A 27034-nucleotide genomic window follows, 5' to 3' on the forward strand; every position below is an offset into this window, starting at 1 on the left:
AAAACTAACCCAATACAAAATAGTTGGAAACATTTAAAAAAGATAAAGAGTTGAGTAGTGGCTGTTGGGGGATAAGTTATGAATAGCCTTCTACCTAGGTTTGCTACCTACCTATTTACTATCAGAGTCGAGAGAAGTGGTTCAGTGAATTGGCTTTCTAGCTGCTCCATGCGTTCAGTAAATCGTACGCTGATTTCATTTTCCTCAACTGAAGAAATGAGTACAATCGAAGGCCCCGTCCTGTTAGAAATGAACACCAGTTAACGTTGTCGTAAATCATTTGAGTATGCGATACAGAATGGGGATGGTAGGGTGTGAAACGTAGGGGCGGGGATGTCAGGTTATAAAACGTGAGGGGGTTTGGATTTTAGGGTCTGTAGAGTAGGGGCGACGATATCACAGTATGAACTGGCCATTTATCAACACTATTGTAGATAAAAATGGAATTTTCAAACGAATAATAATTTGTTTTACAATTTGTAAATCGATAATTTATGATGGAAAGTACAAATATGTTGTAATTAACAATAACTTCAATATAGTTGAGTCAGTTATATGTTTTACATATAATAATTTCACAAGGAACATCAAAATTATGAGGTAATAAGAGCACTAAAAGGGAATTGCGCCGTGTCGTAATCAGACTACAAAAGAAATTACTTTAAAAAAAATCATAACTAAAAGTTCCGTTCCTTAACCAAACGAAATTGTTGTTGGTATTATAAGTGTTCCTTACCATAGGCAAACAAATAGAAATTATTTTGGTACTAAACAAATAATTTCGTGACGAAACCTACAAATCAGGACTAACTTTGGTGCCAGAACAAATTATTGTGTGACGAAACAAAACAAGACTTACTTTGGTACCAGAACAAATTATTGTGTGACGAAACAAAACAAGACTTACTTTGGTATCAGAACAAATTATTGTGTGACGAAACAAAACAAGACTTACTTTGGAACCAGAACATAGTACTCCAAGCCCCAACCGGAAGTTGGAATGGCCAGGAAACTGGCAGCAGAGTGGACCGACACCGGCATAAACACTGTCATCCCAAATCTTTGTTTTCCTTTGGCGACAATAGACGTGGTGGTGTCACTTCTTGATATTCTGGGACACAATAGCAGAGAGCGAACATTCACAGCCCGAAGTTATAAACAGTCATAGTCCTAACTTTATAAAAAGTCAGTCCGGTTATAAACAGTCACAGTACAGCTTTTCAAAAAGTCACATTCCGACATTTCAAGATGTCACATCTCCAACTTTTTCAACAGCAACAGCTCAACTTTTTAGAGCAAATTAGAACCCTTTATGTTTCAAACTATACAGCCTTAAAGAATTAGTTTGAATCGCCACAGTCAAGAGTTTTAAATCAACTTAGAGAAATTTAGTGACATACAAAACACGAAAAGACTTACAAATGTTGCCGCTGTACCACGTAATAGGAAACCTGAAGACGGGTGATACGAACTCTCTCGAAAACGGGGTGGTCGGAAAACGGAGCAGTGACGTAAACATCGAATTTATTCATCATCGTTGAGTACATCATTAGGATGGGTTGGCCTTCAGGCATGTATGGGAACTGTACCTGAAATTCTACTCCCATATTTGTACCTTGAGCTGCAGAGGAAATAAAATGACGTGCTTGTTAACTGGTGTCCATGCTCTGTTTTGTTGTAGAAAAATAATTCACAACTCTTACATTAGATCACACTCTAGGCCGCATTTCTTAATCTGTCAGCTAATGAAAATTTAAGTACAGGTAGGATGCCTTAAGACGTGTTAATTCAGGATGTAACGCCCAAATAAATAGCAGAAACAATATCTTCCACATGCTTCGTCACATCGGCTGTCTACGACTGGAGACGTTTGGCGTCTGAATTGATCGGCAACAACTTGAGCCAAGATGTCTATGTTTACGTCCTCTATCTGCCGCTGATGGTGTCAATTGAAAGGAAATTTAGGATAACTCCAGGCGCTTTTCTTGGCCTATTATTCGCAAACTTCAACACATCTGGCTTTCTATGAATTTTTTTCCAATGGTGCGTAGTTTGTACAGTTTGCGATCAAGTATGAAACAGTGAGGATCGGTGTGTTAATGGGTAGAAAGCCTTGAACACGAAGAGTAGTCTTAGCATTAAGTCTGGCTCTCGTCACCTTGAATTCAGGGAGCGTAGAGTTCTTGTATTATCTCCAGGCAGCTCAGGGAATTGTTCTCTTAGTTTAACCGGTGCTAGACTAGAATTACTACACTTGGCACTGCAAATCATGCTTTTAGAAGATGGCTGACTCATATTATGTTGTTTAAAATATGTGAATCCGGTGTTTCTTCCAGAATTTTGTTTCTCCGGGGGCACTTGATATTTTCGGAGGGGGGGGGGGCGGACTACATTTTCCTGTAGGGGCGGGGGGGGGGAGGGCGACACTGTTGAAAGTATATTTTTTTATATAAATCCGGTTTCGTTGGAAGGGGGGGGGGCGGCGGCAGAGAAGAGATGCCTGGAGGAAACTGTGTGAATACATATTGTACATATTTGTTATACATATTTATATACGGGAATTAAAATATTAAAGAAGAAATGGCAAGATGCACCATCGCGGCAGTCATAAGTCAACTACTGGGTGTACGAAATAGTGTTTGCTCTGAGCATGATCGTCATAGCAGTGTATGTAGGATTAATACACGTCTGTATAAGTGGCGTTCACACGAGTCCTGACGTATGTGTGTCACGATATCAAGAGATCCACAATATTGAAATATCACGATACCAATATGTTTTATCTCGCTTTGGCTATTGCAAGAACTGCATCTATGTCGCACTGACGTATTTGAACTGTCATCGTCCCCTGCCTCTAGTTCTATCATTCGCACCGCAAATCCGATCGCGATTCACATTAGTCGGGCGTGAGTTATGACTTCCGCAAAACACCTGTGACTTATTCGTCAAACCCTTGGGGTTCGATCGAACCCAGGTTTAGAACCACTTATCAAGGTCGATATCGTTAGCAAAGCGGATGTTCACACTTCTAAAGATTACAAAATTCAAGTTCAAGAGTCTAGACAGTTTTACCTTCAACCTTTGAGATTAATCCCAAACATATAATAATCAATAAGTGGATCATTCTTGAAAAAAAAATGATAGAAGCCCCAAGACTGCGTGCTTATATGCTCGATGTACACAATCAATATTTAGTATTCCGACCGTGATATGAAAACTAAGCAATTGGTCGTAAAAGGCAACATGTTTATGTGCTGATGGTTACATACTACATTCAATTTCGTAGCGGTTGCGTTATGTTCAGATCTCGTGTAGATTAGCGCTTAATCAATTTTCCCTTTTTTTTGGTGTTGCGCACCAAGTATGTAGAATTCATGTTACAGAGGTTTTGCGCACCGCCGGCGTCTTAAATGTCTCAAAATTAACTTATCAAAAAACGTCATTCATATTAGCTTTCTAGAAAACTAAATGTTACAAAGTTTAAGAATATAATTTTAGAACATCAATCAGAGGCGTATCGACCCTTCCCGGGGACAAACTTTTCGATTTGCACAACCCCCTTCTAGATTTTGATCTGCACCCCTCTCAAAGTTTCGAACTCCCTTCAACCTTTCAATTTATTTTTCCAACCCATTTTGGCGCCCCCTAAGGTTGGCGCCCGGGGACATATGTCCCCCTCCGCCCCCCCCCCCCCCCCCCCCCGCCCCCCTCGCTACGCTACTGACATCAATGTACCCAAGTGAGAATAGTCTCAAGGGTATTTGAGGGGGCCATTAAACATTTTAATTATCATGCCCGCTGAAATTAAAATGTATGGTTATGACTGTTTGGTTTCTATCGGAAGTTAAAAGAGAGTAGATATATTTGACGTTTGAGTATTTTCGTAAATTAAACACAATTTTGAAAAAGGTAAGAGCAATTTGGTTTTCACGTGGTAATGGTGACATAAACAATGACATACTGCTATTCGATAGGTTAGCATAAGTTTTAGTATACAAAATTTAAACTAAAGCGACAGAACTAGGTCATGTTTAAAATAGCATTATGTTATTTAAAAACTTGATCTGCAAAGTTGTGTAAACAAATAACTATCGATCACTGAGTTTCTGTCGGTAGGCCTACAGCCAATCAATGTTTGTCTTACGAAAGTGAAACAACAGGCTATAACTTAAGCTAGATGAAAATAAATAGAAATGTAGCCTTGAACTAAAAAAAAATATTTTCAAGTTCCCTGGATTTGCAACTTTAATAACATTGATTCTAAAAATATAAAATAAAAAAGCACGTTTTTAATCCATGCCAACAATGTGATGGACGGATTCTCGTCTACTCCGTGGTCACCATTGTATTTACAAAGGTTTAGTAATAGTTTTATTTTTTATTTTATCTCTCAAATGTAAATAAACATGGTATAACTGGGTTGTTTAAATATGTTTTAAGTATAATTTTATTAATATTCTTTACTTGCTAAGTATTTGGTACAAACGAGCATCAATCATGGTTGATAAATAAAAAAAAGTCTCGAGTTCAAACCCTCTGGCATATAAGGCTCGATCCCTTACAATACTAAAAATTAAGAACGAAGAAGTTGAAGGAAATCCTTCCATCGATATTGTTGGCGGATAAGAATCGTGTTTTTTTTTTAATTTTGTCTTCATAGAAGACAAAAAAAACTGAAGGGAAACAAACTGTAAAAAAAAGAATAGTTGATACAATCTAGACCAAAAACATGGTCTTTATGTGTTATTATTTAAGAAAAGAAAAACATAATAATCCACATAAAAAATTTACAAAAAGGTACCATTCGAAACTAAAAAGTAACAAAGGGCATAAAGATACTATTTTAGCATTGATGTGTTCTTTTCTATACAGCTATTGGTCACTGTATAACTAATCTCCAAGACCAACTCATGTATTTCCTAAAAAAAATATCTATCTACATTGCTTTCTAACATACAACTGTCCGTTACCTGCACACGTGACCTTCTGCTAACACTGACGCTTCAATTTTTCATTTTACGGCTGAGCTGTAGCATTCTGAGATTTTCCAACCCGACAACGCTGACCTCATGGATGTTCATGATGCAGGGGAACTAGAGTTCATGTTTCGGTTACCTCGGTATATGGAGGACTAATGTGATCAGAACTGTGCCCAGCCACCTTTACTCTCCATAACTTCAATCAGGTACCCTGCAGAGCTGGATGGACTCGGAACTCGAGACTTTCAGGTTAGCAGTCGTTCACTAGTGTTTCAATTCGAACCTTTATGCCGGTAATTAGTTTCGTTTTATTTTTTTATATTTTTGTTTTAATAACTGTACTCTTCTTTTTAACAATGCAACATTAAAACCATTTTTTTATAGTTTAAAATAAACACTGCTTAATAGGTATAGATAAACTATTTTTAGTTAATTTGTTTTCCTTAGAGGGTAGGTATTACCCACTTTCCGTATGTATGTCTATGTATATATATATATATATATATATATATATATATATATATATATATATATATATATATATATATATGTGTGTGTGTGTGTGTATATATGTGTGTGTGCGTGTTAAAAGACGGATAAAGTTCGTTATATTTTGTGTTATATAGTGAATGTGCGTGATCCTTGGGCAATCCTTCTCTTTTGGTACACATTGAGAAAAATATTTTAAATTATTTTATATTATGAGGACATGGGGTGACGTCACATTCACAAGACAATCCGTTTAATTCTGGACAGAATCATTTGCCGCACAACACCCTACCCCCTCAGCTTCCTAACGTTTAAACACAACACCGTGTCTTCTTCTTCTTCTTTGTTCTTGTATTGTTGAACGGGATTTAGTCCAACACAAGTTAGCATTACATGTCAACATGGTATGCGCCAAAAATGGGCCGTTGGCTCCAATTCCAGCCTGATTTATCTTATGGATTTGCTTAGCCCAACCATAAACAAACTACAAGGCAACAGTTTTTGAGTTTTTTCTCCCTGATACGTTGCTATCCTTAGTAATCGAGCCTCATCTGCCCGGGTGTTCAAACTCGAACTTTTTGGTTTAGCAACCATAAGCTTTATCGACCTGACCACGCCGACCTCAACTCTCTGCCTAAAACACCACTATAAGCAAACCTATACGCTATTCTTGCAACTTTCATGAAACTAAGTTACAACTGCACTACACACACATTAGACATAATTCAAATTGTGACAAATTTCAGGCCACGTTACGTTAAATCGGGGGAGTAATTGAATTCGGCCATGTCGCTCTAATAGGTTAGGCCAATAGTCCTGATTATATTACTTGTTTATGTGGTGGGGAGACAGGGTGGTTTTTTAATTGGAACTTATTATTTGTAAAGGCGGTATCGGGACATAAACATAAATTATGAAATCTACAAACAAGACATGCATTACAAGTGAACTAGGCTCGGTGTTTAAAATAAAATCATTTAAAAAGGACGAAAACCATATTATATTGCAAAGATTTATTTTTATTTATGCTCATCTACATCTGCAATGTTGATATTTATTATAATTATTGTAGAGTTTTAAAATTATTTGATGCATAATTAAATGTTTTTGTTGTATGATATAATTTTCCAAAAGATTTGGTGTGGATGTATTATTTAGGTATATACCAATCAAGGAGAATACATTACTAAAACAGCGTGTGGGCTGCTAAAAAACATTGAGTATAATTTATAAAGATGTTGAGAGACTTGGCCAGAAACCGAAACTTGCTGGTGTGAGCTTCAAACTCCTGTGACTAAAGCCGCTACATTCAATGCAGCCACCACTATGTACCAGAAGATAGACAAATCTGAAAAACGAAAGCTAATTTAAAAACAGGAATTTGTAACAACATTGCGTACGACTATTAATAAGATTTCATGGATATTGTTTTAAAAAAACTAGAACAAATGTATACAGAATTAGATTTGTTTTAATCTACGGACAAAATCGTAAAGCTAAATATATTCGTGGCAGTGGGGAATGTGGACGAGTGGGTAATCCACTTGAACGATAAATATAGGCGTCTTAAGAAAACCTCTAAAGACGTGTTTAAAGGATAAACAGAGGCGTCTTAAGAAAACCTCTAAAGACGTGTTTAAAGGATAAACAGAGGCGTCTTAAGAAAACCTTTACAGACGGGTATAATGGATAAACAGAGGCGCCTTAAGAAAACCTTTACAAAAGGGTATAAATGATAAACAGAGGCGTCTTAAGAAAACTTCTACAGACGGGTATAAAGGAGATTATTACATTTACACGTTTAAAGGACTGTAAACGGACACATAGAGGTATGTCATAATCTAAAACGTTCGAAAGATATAATTATATTAACTAGGTGGTTTACATTTCAATTAGAGTAACTTATTATTTTTATAAAATTTATATTCACCTCCTTAGTATTCATACGCGGGTAAATTAATTGCATAAACGTTTATAATATAATTATATGTCCCTTAAGGCTATATCTTTGTCAGGGTCTATATCTATATGTAGGCGTTTATGTGCCTGTTTGTGTATGCGTGTTAATGGGGCATTGTTGTGGAAATTGATTGAATGTAATGTAGTAAATTAGGTAGATACAAAGTGTAAAGCAGTTAGTAAATTACCATGTGGATTATCAGCGCCACTCGTTGACCTAGGCTCTACTATAGCCTTGTTTTCGTCTGTGGAGTAACAGAATCATTAGAATTTATTGTAACAATAATAGAAATATTAAGAAAAATTATAATGATAAACTTTTAAATGCATAAAAATAAATTGCTGTCTTAAATAAAAATATTGATCTGTAATTGTATTAGTATTTATTTTTAAAAAATAAATTTTATTTTAAATTTTATTTTGAGAATATTTTAATTTTATATTTTACCCATTAGTAATTATTTCTTAATGAGGCTTATACCACATGCGACAGAAAATACATGCTTTCAATACAAACATAACTCAGCCGCTGGTCGCTCTAAGAATATATATCAACTTTTATCACAATATACCCCATTTATTGCACTGCATGCCATGGTTAAGGAAACAGATAAAGTATATTTCAGATGCGTTATAGACCGTTTACCGTTTACTTATATATCTTAGAAAATAATCCGAATGCAATTTTGATATACATATATATATATACATATATATATATATATATATATATATATATATATATATATATATATATATATATATATATATATATATATATATATGTATGCAGTGTGGGGCGCGGGGGACAACAAAAGGTGCCAAACCGTGTGACACCCAATCTAGTGACGCCGCGTGGGCTTTGTAGTTCCTAGCAACAGTTTCGTTATTTTACAGTGCTTAATATGCAAGCATGCAAACACATTCTTAAATGATAAAGTAAAAAAACAACTCTAATTAAATTACTCACCAATTAGATTCTTTACGATAAAGGATTTGCTCACGCCGAATATGGCGCTCTTGTTTGACGCACTGAAGTCTGAAGACAATCGAGCACGGTAACGATAATTGACACTTCTGAATAAATATGTTGGTATGGTCACAATCACTTGCTTTACAGTATTTTCATCTTCCCAAATATTACACATAGCTTCAATTGGGTGGGTTCGAAGATTGGGATCCGTTTTTAGATCTGAGCAATCAGACTCGAATGTGCAAGCCTAGTGGTAGAATATTGAGATACATTTAAGACAGCAACATATGTTTTAATGTGGTTTTTGTTTCAACGTTTTCTATCTACCCTTGACAGCAACATATGTTTTAATGTGGTTTTTGTTTCAACGTTTTCTAGCTACCCTTGACAGCAACATATGTTTTAATGTGGTTTTTGTTTCAACGTTTTCTAGCTACCCTTGACAGCAACATATGTTTTCATGTGGTTTTTGTTTCAACGTTTTCTATCTACCCTTGACAACAACATATGTTTTCATGTGGTTTTTGTTTCAACGTTTTCTATCTACCCTTGACAACAACATATGTTTTCATGTGGTTTTTGTTTCAACGTTTTCTATCTACCCTTGACAGCAACATATGTTTTAATGTGGTTTTTGTTTCAACGTTTTCTATCTACCCTTGACAACAACATATGTTTTCATGTGGTTTTTGTTTCAACGTTTTCTATCTACCCTTGACAGCAACATATCTTGCAATGTATTTATTCGTGTTACGTTTTCTATCTACGCGCTTTAAAATAATTCACTCCATTCTAGTACTTAAACATCAAAATTGAACCGTATGTTTAATTCCCAGAAAAAATTAAAATGTTTACGATTAACTACCGCACAGAAAGATCATCAGTTTCTTTAATAAAAATGTTGTAATAAAGTTCTCAATATCAAAATGTTTACATATTTGTCGTCTATATAAAAAAATTATATATTTGTATATATATATATATATATATATATATATATATATATATATATATATATATATATATATAGGCCTATATATATATATAGGCCTATTTATAAGTGTATATAAGCGGGGTCTATTTTATGATCATTGGACTAATATGATTGAATAGATATTTATATTCTTTTGTGACCTATTTTCACCTCTCCTCAGTGATAACCTCGGCTGCTTTACACAGCGGGGGAAAACCCCGACTGTCTGCTTTACAGAGACAACCCGACAACCCCATACTGTCTGCTTTACACAGCGGGGACAACCCTGACAACCCACGACTGTCTGCTTTACAGAGACAACCCGACAACCCCATACTGTCTGCTTTACACAGCGGGGACAACCCACGGCTGTCTGCTTTACATAGCAGGGATAACCCTGACGACCCACGACTGTCTTCTTTACACAGCGGGGGACAACCCTGACAACTCACGACTGTCTGCTTTACACAGCGGGGACAACCCACGACTGTCTGCTTTACACAGCGGGGGACAACCCACGACTGTCTGCTTTACAGAGACAACCCTGACAACCCACGACTGTCTGCTTTACACAGCGGGGGACAACCCACATCTGAGATTGAGATCTCCAAATGTATATCTCACGGAGATATGAATTAAAACTTTATTTGACGATTTTTACCTTCTCCCTACCTATCGTCACAAATAGCCATACCCCCCCCCCCCCCAACTTTCACCACCTATAAAAAAAAAGTTATAAAAAATCAAAACTTACCGTGTCCCAGGAGCTAATTTGATCACACTCATTCTCGTCGCCATTGCAGTAATCAAAGTACAATTTATTGCACTGACCATTGGCGTTTAGAGTTGTGTTAAGCGTATAGTAGAAGAACAGGGTGGACCTTCCCAGTGTGATACACTGTTCACAATCGGGCTCAAACTGTACAAACCGTACTAAGTCATAGTTTAATCCTGGAGTCAAGAGTCAAAACAAATGATTTTGTTATCTTAAATGTTCAATAAAATACTATTTTGGGGAATAGTTTCTTTCAACAGTTATCAATGAAACTCCAAGCAAAATGTGTACAATTAACACAGCTTTAAAACACGTTTAAAAGCAATCGAAAAGGATGTCTCATATCTAGTAACGCAGATTTTGTTTTGATTTCATGTCAAGCTATGAATATAGAACAAGCTTTTATTGATACTTTATTAAGGTAAAGTATAAACGGTGTAATTTATATCAGTTATAATATTATTATTATATTATATCAGTTATAATTGACTAGAGTGTAATATGCTGAATTTAAATATTTAACGTTTCTTGGCAGACACACACACACATATATATATATATATATATATATATATATATATATATATATATATATATATATATATATATATATATATATATATATTTATTTATTTATTTATTTATTTATATATCACAGTCCAGATTTTACCTTCACAGTTGAAGTCTAGCATGTTGTCAATGATCCTCATTCTCGTTGTCTTCGCAGTTTCAGCTTCCTTCGGAAAGCAAAAATCTCTGTCTATAATTTCATTTAAGCACTTCAATTGGGCTCTACCAGCGCTGTCTTCTCTGTGATAGCAAATGTATATGTATTTAAAAACACCTTAAAACAATATTTACACTTAAAACTCAAAAAATATTTCTTCTGCCTATTCAGTTTCCCTCTATCAAATAATACGATCTAAAGCACAACTGTGGTCTGCATCAAGTTCTCTGGTCTATAGCAAGTACAGTGGTCTTCATCAAGTACTGTGGTCTAAAACAAGTACTGTGATATCCAGCAAGTACTGTGGTCTAATGCAAGTTCTGTGGTCTATAGTAAGTACTATGGTCTATAGTAAGTACTGTGGTCTATAGTAAGTACTGTGGTCTATAGTAAGTACTGTGGTCTATAGTAAGTACTGTGGTCTATAGTAAGTACTGTGGTCTATATTAAGTACAGTGATCTCCAGTAAGTATTGTGGTCTATATTAAGTACTGTGGTCTATAGTAAGTACTGTGGTCTATAGTAAGTACTGTGGTATAATGCAAGTACCGTGGTCTATAGTAAGTACTGTGGTCTATAGTAAGTACTGTGGTCTAATGCAAGTTCTGTGGTCTATAGTAAGTACTGTGGTCTATATATTAAGTACTGTGGTCTCCAGCAAGTACTGTGGTCTAATACAAGTAATGTGGTCTATATTGAGTACTGTAGTCTAATGCAAGTACTGTGGTCTAATGCAAGTACTGTGATCTCCAGCAAGTACTGTGGTCTATAGTAAGTACTGTGGTCTATAGTAAGTACAGTGGTCTATAGTAAGTACTGTGGTCTATAGTAAGTACTGTGGTCTATATTAAGTACTGTGGTCTATAGTAAGTACTGTGGTCTATAGTTATTACTGTGGTCTAAAATAAGTACCAGCTACCATCCCACCCTCCACCCCCCACATAAATATATACACACATACATCTATCTATATAAAGCAAAGTTGTCGGGTGTCCGATAGGATCCTGCCTTGGGGCAAAAAAACACGAAGGCCGGTCCCGGTTGGCAAAAGCCACGGAGAGGGTGCTCGGATCTTTGACCACAGGTGCTTTGACCATAGGGGGTTTGACCCCCTATGGTCAAAGCATCTTAAGCACTCCACTGGAAAATAGATTGTCCTAAACATTGAGCTTTCAACAGATATTTTAAGTAATTCAAAAAAATAATAATAATTAAGCACTCCACATAATAGCCAATCACCAATAAATTAATTATTGGAATTCTCAATTTCTTTATTTTAAAACCTAAGCAAAGCTAGTATGTCTAGTAGATACATACAGACACAAAAACACGTGATCAAATACCCTCTGCTGAGAAAACACCTGTGGTCAAACCCCTATGGTCAAACCACCTATGGTCAAACCCCCTATGGTCAAACACCTATAGGCAAAGCCCCTCTGTGGTCAAACCACCTATGGTCAAAGCCAATATGGTTAAAGCACCTGTGGTTAAAGGTCCGCGCACCATTTCTGGAAAAAGTGGAGTACATTCGCCCAATACTTACTCACAAATGGTTTCAGAGTTGACATCGCTATCAGCACATTTAGGGGGTGGTCCGCATATCAAATCCTCAACTTCAAGTTTTTTCAAATAGATAAAAGGCTAAAATCAGTTTCACTACATCGAATAAAGAAAATAACACATACAACGGAGACAAACATAATATATGAAACAAGTGCTCGTTATAAACAGTAAAAGATAAAATCTAAAAGCGTCAAGGAAACATTTGCAATAAAAAAAAAAACAAAGCAGAAGTAGTAAAGACAATAATACATTAACATTAATAAAAACTCACTTCCAATAATTGAATCAGGTATGTCCGTTGTGGTAGTTGCTGTTTAGATTAAGTAAAAGATATATCTACATGCATGGGGCATACATACATATTTTAATGAAAGAGACAAAATAGTCAAATTACAGCAGATGTAATGGGTGGCTATATATATATATATATATATATATATATATATATATATATATATATATATATATATATATATACTTTCTCAAAATTGTCATTCCGTGTTGTTTCTATAAAACATTACCCTTATTATTTTTTTTTTTTTTTTTTTTTTTTTTGAGCATACACATTTTTTTTTTTAATTTTCATAAAAATAGAAAAATCTTTAAAAAATCTAAAAGTGAAGATATATAAGAAAAAAAACCTTTGGTAACTAATCTTAGTGGCTATCTTTAAGAGATGTAATTAAATTTGTATATATCACGTATCAGCACATTTACAATATGTATGCCGTTTTAATAACATCTTATTAGTAATAAAATAATTGATAATTCTTTTAAATGTAAAAAAAAACAAAGGTTATATTGAAAATTGCATTAAATTTTAAAACATCTTTGTGTCTGGGAAACTGTATATTTCTAAACTAAACGTTAGTTAAATTATTTTCAAGTTACAGAAATGAAAATTAGGAAATTATTGTCTTGTCTTACGTGGACAATGCTGAGGCCGGCCATTTTCAATCATCCAATCGCTCGCCCTTTGCCTGGAATCGCCGCTACATACTTTAGTATTTAATATTCCCTTCATACAGTTCCAATGGATATCTACATTTCTGATCAGGTTATGAAGATATGGATTACTTGTTTATACAATTACAATGGGTATTTACATCTTATCACATAAAATACGAGGCAATTAAATTTCGCTCGACAAATGTACGTTGATAGTATTTAGTTGCGACCTTAATTGTATGATATGAGGTATTTTTACCATCACGACACCGTTCGGTACATTAAAACTCAACTCTTCCAAGCGCCCAGCACATGCTATAGGTATTCTTCTCAAATAGCACTAAACATACTATGTGATAAATATATAATAAATCCTCTTTAAAAAATGTATAAATATGCAGATTTTTTTTTTGTATTGCCAAGTGTGATCGACGCTACACGAATCCATCATTAAAACCGTTCGAAATAAATAAAAAGTACTCCGACGTTTGATTTGGTAGATGAAGTAGATTTCACCTGCATTGCCACCTATGCGAACGAAACGATTATGAGTTAATCCTTAATCTGACTCGAGTCAAGTATTCATGAGTGCGTCTGAGCTTTAAAGAGATTCGGCTTTCAGCAGCCTGTTAGTTCAGACTAGCAGTAGTCCATTCGCTTGACCGGGTATCGCAACCTTCAATTATAAGTGCGTTATATAGATATCGTCTGTGTAAACTTGTTAGCTGCATTCTCAAATAGAGACCAAACTCGATTTTCACGAGCGTAATTAAAACACAGAGGTATATATGAGCCCGTGGCGTAGCGAGGTCGGGTGTCACCGTAGAGGCGTAGCGACCCTTCCTGGGGACAAACTTTCAATTTTCGATTTGCACCCATCCCATCAAACTTTCGATTTGCACCCCCCCCCCCAACTTTCGATTGGCACCTCTTAAAACACTATTGAACACTCGAATTAATCACTTAATTAAGTGGAATTATTATTTTTCTCTATATATTTTACTATTTTTTTGCCTTGGTGTCACCCCCTTAAATGGTGTCACCCGGTGCGGTCCGCACCCCTGCCCCCCCCCTCGCTACGCCACTGATATGAACATACTGAGATTGGTAACTTACTTTTTTAAGGTCCGGCGTCACCTGGTTGTCTAAGGATGTCACCCCACCCCCTCCACCAATAATTTTGTATTTTCTGTTTGGTGTAGCCCCTCTTCTCAACTATTACATTATTTTTAATGCATAAACTGTTTTGATAGTAGGTTTTACGATTTTTGCGTTGGTGCCCCCCCCCCCCCCAATAGTACCAACCAACCACCACCACCTCTAGCTGCTACTGCTTACTGGCACCAAGCGATCCTCTCCGCACTGGTCGGCTCACACCGCTTGAACAGATCATCACAGTAGGCTGTAGAATAAACGTATTGCTACTCAGCTCAGTAGAAAATAAAAGCTTTACAATGGGCTGTAAAATAAATGTATTGCTACTCAACTCAGTAGAAAATAGAAGTTTTACAATGGGCTGTAAAATAAATGTATTGCTACTCAGCCCAATAGAAAATAGAAGTTTCACAAATATTTTTTTTTTCGATTCACAGCTTAGTACAAAACATGATATCTACAATCAACTAGATGATATTATTATTGATTTGCTATTGCAATTACATTATAAATAGCTTTAAAATGTAATCACCAGTACATAAAGGGATATACTCAGTTGTTAGCTATTACATTATAAATAGCTTTAAAATGTAATCACCAGTACATAAAGGGATATACTCAGTTGTTAGCTATTTTGTTTATAATTTAAAACCTGAACCTTTTAAATACTTTTGCCATTTTTGGCACACGAAAGTACTTAACAGCAAAAAAGGCGTTTGAAAACTATTTCGGTTGATATGGAAACCCGAAGAAACTTTTTTTCTTTTGAGCATATCCCCTTAAGTATAGCATAGCCGTGTAAAGCCAATTAGTTAACAACAAGTACAGAGATCGAACCATGATATTGTTATACCTCCTGGAGATAGGGACACCGTTGTTACTGGCGTGGCGGGACTGGCAGGGTCGCGGGTTGATATTGATGCTGGAATAAATTAGTTCAATCATTCTATTAGGTGGGAAACAGAGAATTGGAGGGCAAATTAGTTCAATGATTCTATTAGGTGGGAAACAGAGAATTGGAGGGCAAATTAGTTCAATGATTCTATTAGGTGGGAAACAGAGAATTGGAGGGCAAATTAGTTCAATAATTCTATTAGGTGAGAAACAGAGAATTGGAGGGCAAATTAGTTCAATAATTCTATTAGGTGGGAAACAGAGAATTGGAGGGCAAATTAGTTCAATAATTCTATTAGGTGAGAAACAGAGAATTGGAGGGCAAATTAGTTCAATGATTCTATTAGGTGAGAAACAGAGAATTGGAGGGCAAATTAGTTCAATAATTCTATTAGGTGGGAAACAGAGAATTGGAGGGCAAATTAGTTCAATAATTCTATTAGGTGAGAAACAGAGAATTGGAGGGCAAATTAGTTCAATGATTCTATTAGGCGGGAAACAGAGAATTGGAGGGCAAATTAGTTCAATAATTCTATTAGGTGAGAAACAGAGAATTGGAGGGCAAATTAGTTCAATAATTCTATTAGGCGGGAAACAGAGAATTGGAGGGCAAATTAGTTCAATGATTCTATTAGGTGAGAAACAGAGAATTGGAGGGCAAATTAGTTCAATAATTCTATTAGGCGGGAAACAGAGAATTGGAGGGCAAATTAGTTCAATGATTCTATTAGGCGGGAAACAGAGAATTGGAGGGCAAATTAGTTCAATGATTCTATTAGGTGAGAAACAGAGAATTGGAGGGCAAATTAGTTCAATAATTCTATTAGGCGGGAAACAGAGAATTGGAGGGCAAATTAGTTCAATGATTCTATTAGGCGGGAAACAGAGAATTGGAGGGCAAATTAGTTCAATAATTCTATTAGGCGGGAAACAGAGAATTCGAGGGCAAATTAGTTCAATAATTCTATTAGGCGGGAAACAGAGAATTGGAGGGCAAATTAGTTCAATGATTCTATTAAGTGGGAAACAGAGAATTGGAGGGCAAATTAGTTCAATGATTCTATTAGGCGGGAAACAGAGAATTGGAGGGCAAATTAGTTCAATGATTCTATTAAGTGGGAAACAGAGAATTGGAGGGCAAATTAGTTCAATGATTCTATTAGGCGGGAAACAGAGAATTGGAGGGCAAATTAGTTCAATAATTCTATTAGGCGGGAAACAGAGAATTGGAGGGCAAATTAGTTCAATAATTCTATTAGGCGGGAAACAGAGAATTGGAGGGCAAATTAGTTCAATGATTCTATTAAGTGGGAAACAGAGAATTGGAGGGCAAATTAGTTCAATGATTCTATTAGGCGGGAAACAGAGAATTGGAGGGCAAATTAGTTCAATAATTCTATTAGGCGGGAAACAGAGAATTGGAGGGCAAATTAGTTCAATGATTCTATTAAGTGGGAAACAGAGAATTGGAGGGCAAATTAGTTCAATGATTCTATTAGGCGGGAAACAGAGAATTGGAGGGCAAATTAGTTCAATAATTCTATTAGGCGGGAAACAGAGAATTGGAGGGCAAATTAGTTCAATAATTCTATTAGGCGGGAAACAGAGAATTGGAGGGCAAATTAGTTCAATGATTCTATTAAGTGGGAAACAGAGAATTGGAGGGCAAATTAGTTCAATGATTCTATTAGGCGGGAAACAGAGAATTGGAGGGCAAATTAGTTCAATAATTCTATTAGGCGGGAAACAGAGAATTGGAGGGCAAATTAGTTCAATAATTCTATTAGGCGGGAAACAGAGAATTGGAGGGCAAATTAGTTCAATAATTCTATTAGTTCAAAGATTCTATTAGATGGGAAACAGAGAATTAGAAGGCAAATTAGTTCAATGATTATATTAGGTGAGAAACTTAAGCCTGCGTCTACAATCGTACTTAATTCAGCGGCTTTATTATTTCTGAGTTGATTTCGAACAGACACAAATGATAACAGATTCGATTAAATACATTGAGTTCTATGATGGTGTGTGATGTGTGAAGGTGCGAGATGTGTGAAGGTGTGTGATGTGAGAAAGTGTGTGATGTTTTAAAATGTGTGATGTGTGAGGGTGTGTGATGTTTGTAGGTGTGTGATGTGTGTGATGTGTGTGATGTTTGAGATGTAAGATGTGTGAAGGTGTGTGATGCGCGAAGATGTGCGATGTGTTAAGGTGTGTTATGTTTGAAGATGTGTGATGTGTGAAGATGTGTGATGTGTGAAGGTGCGAGATGTGTGAAGGTGTGTGATGTGAGAAAGTGTGTGATGTGTGATGGTGTGAGATGTGTGAAGATGTGTGATGTGAGAAAGTGTGTGATGTTTTAAAATGTGTGATGTGTGAGGGTGTGTGATGTGTGAAGATGTGCGATGTTTGAAGATGTGAGATGTGTGAAGGTGTAAGATGTGTGAAGGTGTGAGATGTGTGAAGGTGTGAGATGTGTGAAGATGTGTGATGTGTGAAGATGTGCGATGTGTGAGGGTGTGAGATGTGTGAAGGTGTGAGATGTGTGAGGGTGTGAGATGTGTGAGGGTGTGTGATGTGTGAAGGTGTGAGATGTGTGAAGGTGTGAGATGTGTGAGGGTGTGAGATGTGTGAAGGTGTGAGATGTGTGAAGGTGTGAGATGTGTGAAGGTGTGAGATGTGTGAGGGTGTGAGATGTGTAAAGGTGTGAGATGTGTGAAGGTGTGAGATGTGTGAGGGTGTGAGATGTGTGAAGGTGTGAGATGTGTGAAGGTGTGAGATGTGTGAGGGTGTGAGATGTGTGAAGGTGTGAGATGTGTGAAGGTGTGAGATGTGTGAAGGTGTGAGATGTGTGAAGGTGTGAGATGTGTGAAGGTGTGAGATGTGTGAAGGTGTGAGATGTGTGAAGGTGTGAGATGTGTGACGATGTGTGATGTGTGACGATGTGTGATGTGTGACGATGTGTGATTTGTGACGATGTGTGATGTGTTTATAGGCTGCGTTACAAGAGGCTAATTTAAAAATAAAAGTACAGGACATGGTTACAGCGGCGTAGATAGGGGAGGGTTCGTCAAAGTTTAGATAATACGTTTTACAGGCCATGGTTACAGCGGCGTAGATAGGGGAGGGTTCGTCAAAGTTTAGATAATAGGTTTTACAGGCCATGGTTACAGCGGCGTAGATAGGGGAGGGTTCGTCAAAGTTTAGATAATAGGTTTTACAGGCCATGGTTACAGCGGCGTAGATAGGGGAGGGTTCGTCAAAGTTTAGATAATAGGTTTTACAGACTTAGACAGTGACTGTAAAAAAGTCCCCCCCCCCTCCAAAAAAATAATTATAATAATTTTGGAAGGTGGCTATCTATTGACGTATATAACCATATATAAATGTGGGTGGGGGGCGCAAAATTTAAAGTACGTGCAATGGGTCGCTACTACTGTGAGAGTACACTCCCATTCGTCAGACTAATCCTTGAGTAGTTTAGTACTGTTACATGTCATGAGGCACCATCATCAAACAGTTTTGAATTTTTAAAATTTATGAGGGTCTTTAGAGTGGCATAAGATCTAGTGGGTTAAGCAAATAATTGGGAATTACTTAATCTTCTAGATATGAGTTTGAATGTTCTATACATATTTTGAATGAAGGCTAAAGACTCACAGTCAAAAGAACAACAGAAAGAAGCATAGATAATTTCTACAACAGCTAAAAAACGTATTTTTAAATTTTATTTAGCTGGTAAATAACTTACACAATGCAAAAATAGTTTACGATATTATATCCTGTACTGAATACTTATACTAAAATAAGGAGCGAGAAAATATGAATAAGCATTCACACCGGACGTGAAATTGTAATAAATAAAATCATTTAAAACACTTTAAGATACCTGTGATTTTGAAAATTTCCTCTGTTGTAGTATATAGATTTATAGGGAAATCAGTTTGACCTAAGATAAACACAATTCAAACACACATTAGGAAGCATGTATATGTATTCGTATGTATAATAATGTAGCAAATATATTAAGAGATAATTTAGTTTGACCTACATTAAAAAAGATAAAAGTACTTAAACGTAAGAATGTATAAGCAAGTGTTGATATGTATCTTCTTCTTCTTCTTCGTTCTTAATTTTTAGTGTTGAAGGGGATCGAGTTTTATTTGCCAGTGGAACTCGAGAATTTGTTCGAATGTATCAACCATGAGCTTTTTGTCGACTCGACCACGCCTCAAACACAATTAAGCGTTATGTGTCAACTTGTTGTGCGCCATTGAGGCCATTGACTCCGATTTCAGCCTGCTTTTCTTTTTGGATTTGCTTCCATAGCCTTTGTCCAACCAAGAACAAACTACAAGGCAGCAGTTGTTTAATTTTGGAGTTGTCTCTTCTAGAAGAGTGGCTGTCCCCAGCTAACGAGCCTCATCTGCCCGAGGGTTCGAACTCGAGACTTTTCGGTTTAGCAACCATGAGCTTTACCGACTCAACCACTCCGGCCCTTTGATGTGTATAATACTGTATATATATATATATATATATATAAATATATATATATATATATATATATATATATATATATATATATATATATATATATATATATATATATATATATACATATATGTATGTATATATATGTATATAAATATCTACATTTACATTTACATCTACATCTGCATCTGCATCTGCATATACATCTGCAATTGCATCTGCAATTGCGTCTGCATATGCATCTGCATATCAACATCAACATCGACATCTAAAGGTGTCTGTATATGTAACAGATTTGTCATTACCTTCTGGTATGGTGCTCTCAGTGGGGATAGTAGTCCCTCCTGCTTGTGGAGCTGAGAAAGGGCAAAAATAGATTGCATTATATTTTATATTTAAACATCCAGTTCAATAAAGCTTATCTTTAAACGCTAAAAAACTCAAAACAGTGTGAAACTGAAACTAGAAACAACGATAATTTAATGGCAACAATGCTCGGTATTGACTTCAATATTAAAGTTCACATTCATGTCCTGCGCTGTCAACACGAAGAGTTTAATTAGGAGACTCATTACAATCATGTTTTATAATCACGACCAGTATACTTAGTAGGCGCACTACGGTTCAATAAGCATAATGAGTTCAGGATCAAAAGCTAATGTATTAGTCTTCATTTGTATAGTTAAAGATCTTGTTATTCTCAAAGGGTATTGCTAAATTGTGTAACTTGATTTCAATTCATTTTTTTTTTCACTTTCTTGTAAGAAAAGAAAGAGCTATAATCGTGCACAAATTAAATTTTGACAGTTTTCGCCGGTTACACCTCCCAACGAAATATAAGGAATACATTGTAATCATGGAAAATCTAAATAGTGATTTTTAAAATGAAAATTTAGCCGTTTTTCTATCTTCCGAGGCAGGAAAACTTAATTTAGCAATCCTGTCCGTCTGTGTGTGTGTGTCTGTGTCTATGTGGGTATGTGTATGTATGTGTGCGTGTGTGTGCAAATTTTATATATAAGTTTTTATCAAATTTGTAGCTTTCTTTCAATTTTTGAATGATTTACGGTAATCGGATGTGGTACGTACTCTACCTCCGGGCTCCTACAAGCAGATAAGTTAAGAACAATTTATGCACAGGTTTCTATCAAGTTTTGAATGGTTCCGGTAATCGGAAGTCGTGCTTTACTCTACTTCCGAAAGAACACGATAATTTGAGAACTGTTCAAGTTACGTAGACGAAATTTCATACATAAGTTACAAAACTTATACTTGGTTTACTTTCATTTTTTAGTAACTTCCAATATCATGAATTTGTACTTAAGTTCTGGTTTCTAAAATGTAAAAATATCAAATAACGTGAGTACTATTTCACTTAGTTAAACGAAATTGTATACATAGGTAAATGATCTTAAGACTGTCAATGTTGTGTTTCCGACAGAAAGTACTAATTTTCCGCTGTTTTATTCTCGCACTGTTCAACGGTTGCCTAATTCTTGTATCGGCGCGGTTTTATTCTATTTAATAAATTAATATATTAATTTAAAAAACCTCTATATTGAAATGCAATTCCCATGCTATTAATTAAGAATATGCGAGAAAGTTTAGGGGAGATTACTCCCCCTTTATTTGTAGCTAACATATTCTTTCAAATAGAATCTCAGGGCATTATGGTAAATAAAACGAACGTGTTGAGGGAGGACGACTCACAATGCTAGCAGTCCATTAGTGCAAAACATTATTTTTCAAAACATCACGTTTCTTTCAATAAAAGGAATATGTATTCTGCATAACATTTACTAAAATAAAACTCAAAGCGACAAATAATAAGTGTTTGATTTTCAAAAAAAAAAAAAAAAAAAAAAAAAAAAAAAAAAAAAAAAAAAAAAAAAAAAAAATTTAAAATTATACAGAAAGTTGTTCATATTGCGAATTCTAAATTATTTTAAAATTAATTTTAAAAAACCATGGTAACGATCTTTACAAAGGATGAACCTTATATTCATAAACATCATCTGCAACTACTTAGACAACAACAAATTTCATAAAGCCTAAACATGCTGGTAAAACAGATGATAAAGAATAAATCGAATTTTTAAAACCAATTTTAACATCTTATATTTGAATAAAAAGATATTTACGATAACATTCGTTTAGTAAACTCGTAAGCATCACCACACTCAATGCTTTAAGTTTCTTTGAGCATCTCCTGTTTCTTAAAATTTCTTGAAAACAATCAAATTGAGTATGAACGTTTCTGAAAGAGATAAAAACAACATCGATTCCATTTCACATTTGAAAAAAGGTTGACAAGTAGTGGGACTTGGAGTGTGTAGTAGATTTAAGGCTAGCTTTTTAACCATTTTAATAGTTGTTTGATTTCGGAGTTGTCTCTCCTAGATGGGTTGCTGACCCCTAGGAAACGAACCTCATCTGCCAGGGGGTTTTAACTCGGGTCTTAAATAACTTCTAAAACTCAGTTTCATATTGAATCGATTTCCCCTGAAAAAAAATCTGTATCTGTCTTACACGACACTAACCAACATCTGGTCACACCCCTCCAACACTTTATAAAGCCTTTTATCCCATATTGAATCCCTATAATTACACCAGAACTATCTTTTATCTCCGCTAATACATACATGACACCCACATGATGTTAAAAGCGGAAAGGGAAGGATTGATGGTTTTAAATAATAACATTTAATCCACACAAGGTCACACGTCTAAAAATACAACATTTGTTTGTATGGCTTTATCGTAGCAAGGCGGGACAGGAGTGCTAGTAAAGAGTAAAAAAAAATGGATACGATTCACTTACAAACACTTGTCTAGTCCTGTAACTGCACAGGCTTTTGGATCAGCAGGGCACCTTCCTAAACAATTTTTTTTCTATTTTAAGAATATCCGTTAACACATTACAGTGTGATACACTAGTATACACACACACACACACATATTTATATATATATATATATATATGTATATATATATATAAAACTATATATATATATAAAACTATATATATATATATATATAAAACTATATATATATATATATAACTATATATATATATATATATATATATATATATATATATATATATACATATATACATATATACATATATACATAGTTATATATATATATATATATATATATATATATATATATATATAAGCATTGAATGTAGGTATACATGAACCACATATTATCCTGGAAATAACTCGGCGCATTATCATTATGTGCAAAACTTAAAATTTGGTTTGACTGTTCATTACCTTTGAAAATTTGTAATTTCTCCTGTTCTCTAACTAGCTTTATCAACGTTCGCAGAGCGGGTGAGCCTGAAAATCAAAACATTATAAAACGTATACATGTATGCAACAGCATATTGCACTCGAACACATGTACCAGCACACATACACCAGTACACAAATACCAGCACACATACACCAGCACACATACACCAGCACACATACACCAGCACACATACACCAACACACACACACCAACACACATGCACCAGAACACATACACCAACACACTTACACCAGCACACATACACCAACACACATACACCAGCACACATACACCAGCACACATACACCAGCACACATACACCAGCACACATACACCAGCACACATACACCAGCACACACACCAACACACATACACCAGTACACATACACCAGTACACATACACCAGTACACATATACCAGTACACACGGCACCCTAATAAAAATCGATTGTTTTTATTCATGAAATTTTTATTTAGTTCATCACTTTCATTATCTCAAATAATTAGACATACATTTTAAACTTGTAATTAAGTATGAATAAGTATTAGCACAGCCAGAAAAATATAATGAAATCATACCTGAGTTCGCAATATAGAACTTATCTGTCGAAAGATTAAATTAATTAAGTATGACTATCTTTACTTAGCAATAATTTCGTACTAGGAAAGAAGTTGTTTTTTATATGTAACGCTAAGATGACTAAAAACATGCGTACATAAGCAAAAGTTGTGTTTCAGTCTGTCCTGTCATGTCCTGTGGAATGTCCTGTCCCGTCTTATCACGCTTGACCACGCCATGCTCGTCAGTCCGTCTATCCGTTTGTCCATCTGTTCACAAGTCTGCTGTCAAAAAATTACAATTTTTAATAAATAGAAACAAATCAAAGTTTACCTCTAATTTGATATATGGAACCTTTGAAAGGAAAAAAATGTATTTGTTATTGAAAAAAACAACTTTTTTGGTTAGTTGAATTTTGACTAGGTTAAAGTATTTATGGTGAATCATAACACATATTTGTAAATTTAAAAAAGTTTGGCAAACGTTTCAGGAGATTGTAAAAACGTAACTTTAATTACAAAACAACTCACTTTTTGATAATGGCTCCGCACCTGAACGATAAATGAAAAACGTGAATCTATGATTAGATTGGTTTGGTTGGGTTTGGTTTGGTTTGGTTTCTGGATTGGGTTGGGTTGTGTTCGGTTGGGTGTAGTTGGGTCGGGTTGGGTTGGGTTGGTAAGATTTTAACTTAGGTAAGAGTCGGTAGGCTTGTATGTGTCTGTCATAATTTCTTACCGCATGATTTTTGACAGATGAAACCGTGTTCTGAGTTACACGGGACGGGGCGCCATTTGAAACCCAGGCTTTTATCCTTGACTGCACAATTGTTGCTCTCATTTAAACTGTCATTTGAAGCCTCGACACCTTTTATTTGCAGAAGAAAGATAAACATCAGTAACTACCAGAGACCATTCAGCAAGTAAAATGATAAAAAACGTAGATGATATATCTATATAACACACTGCTAAAGCATGCGCCTAGTTCACGTCTCTTCTCTAAGGACTTACCCCAATCAGCAAATTGTATAGTAGAGTTGGTATCGTCTGAATCCCATTGCCATTGATCGCCTTCTTTTTTTAATCCTACATATGTACTATTGATTTCTTCTCCATTGGTAAGATAATCTGTGGTAAATAGAAGTAAACTAATTTCATAGAAATTACCACAAAATCTCACTTGTTTCTGTGACCTCGGCATATGAAGAGATAGTGTGGTCAGCACTATGCCCAGCCGCCTTTACTTTCGCTAACGTGAGTTAGGTACCCATCAGAGTTGGGTGGACTCAGGGACGGTCTACTGACTTGAACCCGGATTCGAACTCGAGACTTACGGGTAGGCAGTCCAGCTCTCTAACAAGTGAACTCTACTTCACTTGCCCCATAGACCGTCAGGTTTGAAAGGGAAACTTGTACCCCAAAATGTATCAATATAGCTGGTTGTTTAGAAATATTAAATGAGTAAACAGACAAGGTCGGGTACCCGGTGCCTTTGCGTACTGTAACCGGTGGCTCTCAAGAACATGCCACGACGCGCAGTGTTTCTTCTAGATTTTTTTTTTCTCCTGGGAGGCACTTGAAATTTTTGGAAAGGGGTGGGGGCGGATTAAAATGGTCTATGCAAATTCCATTTCATTCGGGGGGAGGGGCGGTAGACTCTCTTCTGAGGGGAGATGCCTGGGAGAAACACTGACGGGGTGCACTGACGGGGTGCACTGACGAGGTGCACTGACGGGGTGCACTGACGGGGTGCATTGACGAGGTGCACTGACGGGGTGCACTGACGGGGTGCACTGACGGGGTGCACTGACGGGGTGCACTGACGTGGTGCACTGACGGGGTGCACTGACGGGGTGCACTGACGGGGTGCACTGACGGAGCCTCAATACTACTGAGGGTGATCAACGTATACTCGGGGCGTCTTAGTAATAGCGTGGATAAACCCGCTTCCCAACAACCGAGATCCAAGAAATATAGCGCCTGCTTTGTTTACATTTAAACTCAGTTTTTAGAAAAATAGTTCACGTGTCTAAAAATACAAGATTGGCAACGCAAAGTTGTAATCAGCCCACAGCAACGCGTGGGACGGGATCGCTAGTAATAATTTCTTTTAGGCCTAAAAATGAAATCAAGCGACTTCTTTAATTATTTACAAATGTTTTAATCAAGCTGGTACCATAATAATCTAGTTACTTACTGTCAACTTCAGAAGTCTCATCACCACTCATAATGGTCAGTAGCTGTGACTCCATTTTAGAACATGACTCAACCGCTACAGCATATTGCTTTCTTTCTACTATTAACTTTATGCACTTTCCAGTAATCTTATGCCAACCCTCGGGAGCTGGACCGCCATCGGCTATTGAGTTAGAAAGAACCGAATGCTAATTTATTATTTTAATTGTATTTCGCTACAAAAACGCTATAAAAACGATATCTTTTCATTCACACCAGCATATGCACGCATAGATCTGCATTTATAAACACGCACTGTACTGCCATTGACAATATACATTTCCAACACCCACCCTAACAACACCATCCCACTACAATGTGATTCACACAGTACACAAACTCTTATCGTACTACATTTTGAGAATGTACAAAATGCGTAATATTCACACTATTTAACATACAGATATTCACAATACTCATACAAATCGATTACTAACGTTAATATGCACACTATATAACATACAGAAATGTACATTACTCATACAAAGATACTTACATGGATTCACTGATTCTGAGATGTTTTTAACTGAAAAATCAGTATTGATTTTTTTTTAATTAGCTCACAACAACAACTAATTAGGGAGAAAGTGCCTATACCATAAACGGAAGGGGAATTGCTAACTGGGGTCAATTGGAAATTATTTTTAACTTTATTTATAGGCAAACACGGAAGGTTGACTAATTTGTGTCGAGTATCGCTGCGATAGAATCGGTTGTGTCGAGTATCGCAGCGATAGAATCGGTTGTGTCGAGTATCGCAGCGATAGAATCGGTTGTGTCGAGTATTGCAACGATAGAATCGGTTGTGTCGAGTATCGCAGCGATAGAATCGGTTGTGTCGAGTATCGCTGCGATAGAATCGGTTGTGTCGAGTATCGCAGCGATAGAATCTATTGTGTCGAGTATCGCAGCGACAGAATCGGTTGTATCGAGTATCGCAGCGATAGAATCTATTGTGTCGAGTATCGCAGCGACAGAATCGGTTGTATCGAGTATCGCAGCGATAGAATCTATTG

The 27034-nt window shown here is 36.1% G+C and overlaps 2 protein-coding genes across 3 annotated transcripts in view; both read right to left on the bottom strand.

Annotated features, from left to right (window-relative positions):
• LOC131929181 (uncharacterized) overlaps positions 1–3292 on the bottom strand; it is an 80900-nt gene extending 77608 nt beyond the window's left edge. For both annotated transcript variants that reach the window (XM_059285331.1, XM_059285330.1), the window contains exons 1-4: positions 3073–3292; positions 1420–1621; positions 956–1111; positions 112–240 (exon numbers count right to left, since the gene is read on the bottom strand). In XM_059285331.1, coding sequence (XP_059141314.1) covers positions 112–240; positions 956–1111; positions 1420–1621; positions 3073–3124 — 539 coding nt within the window. In that variant the 5' untranslated portion in view covers positions 3125–3292. The remainder of the gene's footprint in view (positions 1–111; positions 241–955; positions 1112–1419; positions 1622–3072) is intronic.
• Positions 3293–6475: 3183 nt separating this feature from the next.
• Positions 6476–27034, bottom strand: part of LOC131929400 (uncharacterized) — a 41900-nt gene continuing 21341 nt past the window's right edge. The window contains exons 19-40 of the mRNA XM_059285571.1: positions 26515–26544; positions 25981–26142; positions 24795–24911; positions 24523–24651; positions 24315–24335; positions 24118–24138; positions 23805–23828; positions 23205–23270; positions 22745–22799; positions 22065–22180; positions 20229–20279; positions 19322–19381; positions 15395–15463; positions 14725–14788; positions 13366–13487; positions 12710–12748; positions 12419–12488; positions 10819–10958; positions 10128–10324; positions 8398–8647; positions 7616–7672; positions 6476–6816 (exon numbers count right to left, since the gene is read on the bottom strand). Of these exons, the coding sequence (XP_059141554.1) occupies positions 6749–6816; positions 7616–7672; positions 8398–8647; positions 10128–10324; positions 10819–10958; positions 12419–12488; positions 12710–12748; positions 13366–13487; positions 14725–14788; positions 15395–15463; positions 19322–19381; positions 20229–20279; positions 22065–22180; positions 22745–22799; positions 23205–23270; positions 23805–23828; positions 24118–24138; positions 24315–24335; positions 24523–24651; positions 24795–24911; positions 25981–26142; positions 26515–26544 (1928 nt within the window). The 3' untranslated portion in view covers positions 6476–6748. The remainder of the gene's footprint in view (positions 6817–7615; positions 7673–8397; positions 8648–10127; positions 10325–10818; positions 10959–12418; positions 12489–12709; positions 12749–13365; positions 13488–14724; positions 14789–15394; positions 15464–19321; positions 19382–20228; positions 20280–22064; positions 22181–22744; positions 22800–23204; positions 23271–23804; positions 23829–24117; positions 24139–24314; positions 24336–24522; positions 24652–24794; positions 24912–25980; positions 26143–26514; positions 26545–27034) is intronic.

Source organism: Physella acuta, unplaced genomic scaffold, assembly GCF_028476545.2.
Source record: "Physella acuta isolate Inbredline_101_S28 unplaced genomic scaffold, ASM2847654v3 ptg000094l, whole genome shotgun sequence".
NCBI classification, from domain to species: domain Eukaryota; kingdom Metazoa; phylum Mollusca; class Gastropoda; family Physidae; genus Physella; species Physella acuta.